Source organism: Penaeus vannamei, chromosome 18, assembly GCF_042767895.1.
Source record: "Penaeus vannamei isolate JL-2024 chromosome 18, ASM4276789v1, whole genome shotgun sequence".
Classification (NCBI taxonomy): Eukaryota; Metazoa; Arthropoda; class Malacostraca; order Decapoda; family Penaeidae; genus Penaeus; species Penaeus vannamei.
Window position 1 is genome coordinate 3,782,382 of NC_091566.1, and position 7,500 is coordinate 3,789,881.

General features: G+C 34.6%; 1 protein-coding gene across 2 annotated transcripts in view; it reads right to left on the bottom strand.

The window, feature by feature from the left end:
- mrn (general transcription factor IIH subunit 4 marionette) overlaps positions 1-7,500 on the bottom strand; it is a 9,724-nt gene that overhangs the window by 704 nt on the left and 1,520 nt on the right. The window contains exons 2-8 of one of the 2 annotated variants that reach the window (XM_027360725.2): positions 6,532-6,639; positions 5,983-6,135; positions 5,414-5,602; positions 4,863-5,046; positions 4,285-4,431; positions 2,499-2,620; positions 2,111-2,270 (exon numbers count right to left, since the gene is read on the bottom strand). In XM_027360725.2, the coding sequence (XP_027216526.1) occupies positions 2,111-2,270; positions 2,499-2,620; positions 4,285-4,431; positions 4,863-5,046; positions 5,414-5,602; positions 5,983-6,135; positions 6,532-6,639 (1,063 nt within the window). Of the gene's footprint in view, positions 1-2,110; positions 2,271-2,498; positions 2,621-4,284; positions 4,432-4,862; positions 5,050-5,413; positions 5,603-5,982; positions 6,136-6,531; positions 6,640-7,500 lie in introns of both variants that reach the window. The other variant, XM_027360724.2, reaches the window with a different exon arrangement.

The following is a 7,500-nucleotide window of genomic DNA, read 5'->3' on the forward strand; positions in this document are numbered from 1 at the left end:
AGGAAGAGATTCACTCTCAGTCATTCCTTTTCTACATTTACTACAGTAAATATGGTTCACAGAACAGCCAGTGCTATATCTAATCTGTGCTCACGAAACCAATGCCACCAAACCATTATACTGTATATGTCCTTTGCCATAATTAGTGAAACATTTTACAGCACACTGCTTACAAGCTGTTTGCAATTCAGATTTTGAATGTTTGGCCACCTTGAAGGTATCAAGTTTGGATTTCATCTGCTAACATAACCCGTATTGTCAAACAGTGAAAAAATGTCAAAGCAAAATCTGACACTCATATCTTGCTATCTGAATTGATATTCAAAAAAAAATATGAAGAAACACACATTCTATGTGCTTCTTGAATTATTAGAATATTAATGCCCTCAATTACTCATGAAAGGATGTTTGTTCATAAAGAAAATATATATAATATGTAAATAAATACCATAAACATACAAATGTGTAAATATATGATATAATTGTCTGTTGCCTATATTCTCATTTTTCTTCTTCCATAACCTTTAAAGTTGATTACTGTTTCAACCTAATTGTTTAGTCATCCAATGAGCAAAAAAATGTTCCTTATGTATTTGGGTCAGTCATGAAACATTTGCATAACATATATGATTCACATCCTGTAATTTATACTTTATAATTCATATTTATAATTTATACACATCCTGTAATTTATATGTAATTTATACATCAGCTGCAAATCTAATTAAGCCTAAATGGCTACTGATGCATAAATGTTACAGAAAAGAAAGGTAAACAATAATACAAGATAACAATACCACGTGCTACTGGGTGGGAATCTCATTTCTTACAGCCATTTAAAGAGGGTGAACCTTTTGGTAGGAAAGTTTTGTATCATGTCTTCCTATGCTTTTATCTAAGAGGGAGAACATCTGCTGTTTTCTTCCAAAAAGATGCAGCAAACAATTGCATCTAAATTACATATGATTTAATCATATGTTACACAGATCCTTCATTATTGAACAAGGATAAAAATATAAACAGATGCAAAATATTTTTAGTATTATTTCAATTCTGAGCTAACTATCAAAACAATAATTAGTGCATAAATGACATGCAAAAGGAAAGGAAAATATAATAAGCAGCATATATATATCTATCTATTTTCATTTCTACTATTACTTCTAGAATAAACCTCAAGGAGCCATTTACCCTTTAACAGATGTAAGCTGTAAGCAGTGTAACTGTGAGAGCATTAACCCTACAATCCAGATGACATGAACATCACATCATGAAAAAAAATGCTGGCTTGAAGGACAGGGGATGTGAACACACCGTCATAGAAAAATTTGGCTGAGGAGCCACAGTGACGGTAACTTAGCGTCACGAGAATTTCAGCTGAAGGCCGGGATAATAGGAATGACTCATTACGAGTGCATAAAGCTCTTGGAGGGTGATTAGACTAAGTGGGCATTTAGGAAGGAGTTTTTGCATTATTTCCATCAATAAATAAGTATGGAATGTACCATCTCTCAGCCATGACCATCTTCGATCTAGCATCACACCGACGGGATACCCAGTAAAGTTTACTTTTCCGAGTGTCTCATATGTGGGACACCCGTCGTTAGTGGGTTAAGAATGGGAATGTCTGTTTCTTTACGTACTTTCTTATGAATTTAATTTCAAATACTTAAATAAGAGTGAAAAAGCTTGCGTTTAAAAGTTTTCAAATTCTTTATCTAACAACAGGGTTTATACAGTTGTAACTGAATGTACTCGTGTTACTGGTTAAATTCTTAGGATGGCCTCAATATCATTCAGCTAACTGAAGCAAGCAATGGTTCTGTTCTACTAATATCATTCATACAGAAAAATTCAATAAATAATTCAAGGCTAAACTACGTATTTACATATTACAATAATCAAACAAGTGCATGAAACATATGTAATTCACCCATCTGTAAAAAGCCGCTAATATTTGCAGGATCAAATAATGAAATATATCATAATAAAGTAAACAAAATAGAAAGAAAAAGAAAGAAAGAAAAGTACACACACACGGATGCCCGCACGCACGCACACACACAAAGAAAAGAAGAAGAAAGAAGAAAGAAAAAAAAAGAGCACTTGCCTGATCTGAAACTGTACGTGGAACAACTGGATTTTGTTTGTACATCTGAGGATGACAATGCTGTCTGAGGAAGCTAATAATTTGTTCAGCACTGATACCCTTCAACAGAGCTCTTCTCACACTTCCTCTTGATATGCAAGCTACAACCATGTTAGGAAACCTGCAAAAACAGACAACTTCCAGCTTGAGGTAGTACATTGCTACAAATAGGTCTTGACTCATGTAAAACTGGCACACTGATAATCATATGATTTCCTTGCTAACTTCAATTACACTACAATGAGAAAAAGCAATCTAGTTTTTCATCCCTGTTACATTTTATCTATTTTAATTATCAAAGTACTTAACTTTTTCTTTCCTTGCAACATAAAATGAAAATAACATTTACCTGCCCTCTATGTCGGAAAATATGGAGAGAAGTGCAATCTGTAGTTCTGAAGTGGTATAGGCATATATTCTGTAATTTGTTTCTATGACAAGATCCCCCTGTTTGGGAACGTCAAGGTTGCCCTGTGGAGATAAGGAAAATATTAATAAGATAAATCTTTCTGTCAGAATAACTCCACAATGAGCCCATTTCTTCACTAAGCCAATGGTGCTGGGTAGTGTCTACTGTCATTTTCTTTCGCTTCGTAAGTGCTAAACTACCAAGGAGAAAATGAGCAACTATATGCCCTATGTTAATTTCCCTTTACCTTAACTTTTGGGGAAGATGTTGACTTTCCAAAGCTAAAATTATCAAAAGTTGTTATCATTGTTGTTGGCATTATGATTATTATTATTTTGTGAACAATAATAAGAGAAAAAAAATTAAAAAAGAATCTTTCTGAAAATTAAGGACAAGGGTAAACAAGTGAGGTAGGTAGGGCTAGTAATGGACTCCTAGGTAATCAAGCACTTGTGGAGCCGTCTACGTTAAACGCCAATCAATAAACAAAAATGAACAGTAGACATAGTATGTATTCTTGTCATCCCATCAACATCAGCAGCTTAATTAAACTAATCTTTATATACATTCCAAACACAGGTCACATTTTACTTTTTGTTCTATAAATAACTTTTTTACAAATAAATGGCTTAAAAATCATTCAGTCATAAATAGTATATCTACTAAGCCTATTCCATGAATTTGCAAGAGGAATGGGTTTATTTCTATTACTGTTTATAATCTCAAAATAATAAAGAAAATAATAAGATAAGCACATTAATATCAATGTCATAAAAAAAAAAAAAATCTAAAAGTGGGATAAACATGCTGGGTTAATAATCAACTTCTTGGTAACCAAATGCTTGTGAACCCATTTACATGTATACAAAATTAATAAAACAAAACACCTGTGGACAGTGTATATACCTGGCACCATTAGATAAACTTTGAACACACAGAAGTATCCATAAATCAATACAGCACAGCCTCTGCTATAAAAATTCAGTGTGGATACCCAAAACTTGGCCAACACTGCAAGTTTTGGGTTAATTTGACATTTTAGAAATTGAGCCTTGCAAAGCCATCATCTAGATCACCAGGACCCGGGCTAATTATATGATTAGATGGCATCCAACAACACTGGCATGTATTTTTGAGGCGTTCAATCCTTTAATAAAGCTAATAAAGGTTGTTAACCCCCTGGATTCAAATGACATGACCAACACATCATGAGAAAATTAGGCTAAGGGCCAGATAACATTTGGCTGAGGTTCGAGGTCACAGGGAAACCTCATCATAAGTGCACCAAGTTCTTGAAGAAAGAAAAGACTAATGGGTATTTAGGACGGAGCTCTTGAATTACTTCTATCAGCAAAAAATTAAAAACAATAAGAGAAGGAAAACATTTTTCATAAGAATATAGGATATTCACATTAACAACTTTCAAACAGTTCCTCCAAACTTTCCACGTTCTCACTTTAGTCCCAAGATTAAGTTACTATACATCTGTTTATAGAAACAGATGCTGGATACTTCTAACTATAATACCTTTTAAAAGCCCTTTTGTCACCCCTTTGTACAGGGCAACTTCAAAGAAGAAAAGAAGAGAAAAGGAAATAGGAAAAGGGTTCTTTCAGAACTATAGCACACTTTTTTTAAGATTCAACAAAAAGTATATTGAACGCTTAAGTAATTTAACTAACACAAAGAGGAACATATTTAGCTCAGACAATCATCCACATCTTACCTTATTCTGACCTGCTGTTATATTAAGAGCTAATCTTGTAGGGTAAAATCTGCCAGAACTTCTTTTTCTTAAATATACAAGTCCAAACTCCCGTAAGTGTTGTAGAAAAGTTAGAAGCTCATTGTTCATCCCTTCCATACTGTAATCCTGTATTAAAAGAAAAGGAAATAAGAAACTTATGATGTAGGAACAATGGAAAATATATCTAAAACATTCTTTCACAAACAAAAATGGCATCATTCAGAATAAAAAAATAAAATAAAAAAAGAAGAAAAAAGAGGCATTACATACATAATAAAACTATTTGTCCCCCTGTTCCTTTAGTCTCATGACTACCTGAACAGCTCTGACTTACAAAATAAAAGCAAAGTACCTAGCATATTTGTCATGTTCACAATTAGCATGAACTCATAACCAATGTTTACACAGAAAATTATTCTAGGAATTGAAATTCAAAGTCTGCATTAAATAAAAAAACAAAATTGAAGCCAAAAAGTGCCTTCCAAAAAATTCCAATATAATGATTATTATAATAAAACTATTTAACAACCATAATCAATGCCAAGCTTCACTAATACCTTTCCAAGCGTAGAAAAGGAAAGCTTGAAGAGGAAAGTCAAACAAGCCACAAGGCTGAGTCCACGCTCTGTGACTGTCTCCAGGTATTTGAGGATGAAAAACCACACTTGAGAGGCCGTGTCCAGCAAAAGGAACTGGAAGCCGGAGCTTGTGATCTGCATGTTGGGCGAATCTGACTCATCACTGCTGTGAACAAAAAGACTTGTTAAATAACTAATAACCTGATGCCTGTTTTACTTGTTAGTTGGTAATGGATAATGGATGCCAAAGTATTGGGAACATGATTTGTGAAATTTGTAATCCTGTGTTTCAAGATGAAAAAAGGTTCTAATCTGTTTTTTTCTGTCATCCTGTAGCAAGATGGCAAAGACTGACCCAGCAGGAAACCATGTCTCCTTTCTGTATCACAAGCACATAAAACTGTAAAAACCTCAAAATAGTCTAATTTGAAATGAATATAATTATCAAGAAATAAATCAAAACAATGATCTTGTGTGAGGAAACTAGCTAAACTAACATCCTTCAACTGAGCAACAATAGTATTCCTTACCTTTCAATAAGACCAGCATGGAGCAACGTTCTCATTGCATCCCTAGAAATTACTGTTGCTCCTCTCCCTGGCTGGACAAGGAACTGGAGTACACTCTCCCACCGATCCATCGCATATTTGTCCAGAAATTCCAGGTCTCTTTGATGTGGATCTGGATCTAACGCAGCTGACATGGTCCAAGGTCTCCCTCTGAAGAATGGTGAATGTCAAGTACTTAGTGAACTATTCCTGTTCCATTTTCTTGTTATAGTTATACCAAGCAAACATATATTGGAAAAAACTAAAATGCAGAAACTGTTGAAGAGCAATCATATGCTTCTTTTTCTGTTCATTTAATGTTTCTCTGTACTGACCAATCAAAAGGAAAGTCTACAAGTTACTCTCAAATATCAAACCAAAATATTTACTAAATCTATGTATGCATATCATAAAAGAAAACTAATTTCCAATTCTCATTTATAAGTAAGTATCTCCAAATCATCAGATACTATTTGTATACAGGATTTTACAATTTGTATATGCAGAAATATAGTGAAAACTGGATAAACATTGACAAAGGACAAACATACCCTCCTAGAGTAGCAATTTTTAAGTTCTCTCTAAAAGTACTGCTGAGTTTAATAGCTGAATTGCCATGATGGTCCTTCACCTCCTGCCAGATGTACATGTCAAGCAGGATCTGGGTGCTCTGCTTGTGCTCTGCTGCTATGTCTCCAAGGTCTCTGTAAAAGGAGCAGTACTGATCAACCCTCTTGCACACAAATCTTATACATATCTATTACCATTGCCTGAAATTTTCTAGGGCAGACCCAAGATACATGTGGTCATTTTTATCTTATTTTATATTATCAGTTTTGTTTCATATTCAAGTCAGCCTAAAAACTTGCTTTGATGGCATAAATGGTATATAACCAGCATCATGAATATCCATTCTGCATAAGAGTCACTACATGCACTTGTCTTTGCACCCAAACTCATATATAATTTGTTGTGTTCCATGCTATCCCATGTCCTCCAAACTAATAGAAGTAATATTAATTTCTGAAATACTGATTTACACAAAAATAGCTATAAGACAATGTTTTAAACATAACCAAACAACAGAACTTTGTACTTACTTGCTTGGTTCCTGATGTGGGATCCATGCAGCTAGGAGTATCTGGGAGATTGGCTTCGTCACAAACAGGAGACGGAGAATGAAATGCCGTGATAATTCCGGCAGCTCCCTGAAACATTCACCCCTATGAATACTTCCAATAATAATCATATTCCTTACATAGAAATATTAGCTGGAACACTGAATAGAATTCCCCTCTTGAAACTGACACTTGAAAAGCAATTTACATGTTCATTTTGAATCATTATCTCCAGCCCTTTCAAAAATTGATATATTATTCATACACTGCAAAAGTTATATGCAATCAAGAGCTCCTTTTCCTCAATCTCAATTTTTTTTTCTGTCCACCAGGTTGTCAAGTGCTATGGAATTATTAAAAATATACTCGCCTCCCCCTCCCTCCCTCAGTCTGTCCAAGAGCAGTCACAGAACAGAAACGGTATTTTGAAGTGGATTACAAGGTAGCCATAACCAATTAGTGATCTTTACCACAGAACGATGCATTACAAAAAACCCTGCAATTCTGAAGGATCTTCGGGTGATAACTAAGAAGGATGTGGTCAGTCTCTTTGGTTGCATCTCCTACACCTCTATATTTGGAGCAGCTAGGCCTATGCAAGTTGGATTACTGATATGAGGAGCCAGATATCTGTGGGAGTTCACAAAAATCCTTACAAAGGTAATGTCTGAAATCACAGTGCAGTTACCCAGTACAAGACAAATATTTCACTAGAGGCAAAGTATGGTGTAAAATATCTATTTTCTATCAGGTTTACACACACTGGTAAAGGGTTACACAAAATTAAGAGGCCTGATACCAAACAAGTACCTTGGGTCTAAAAACCATAATACAATGCTCAATTGGTGAATCTGTTCAGTAAATTTTGACTGCAGGGTGATTAGCAGCTGTGGTCTCTGGGAACTACAATTTAGCATTAGTCAAAACACTAATCCTATATATTCAGGTGAC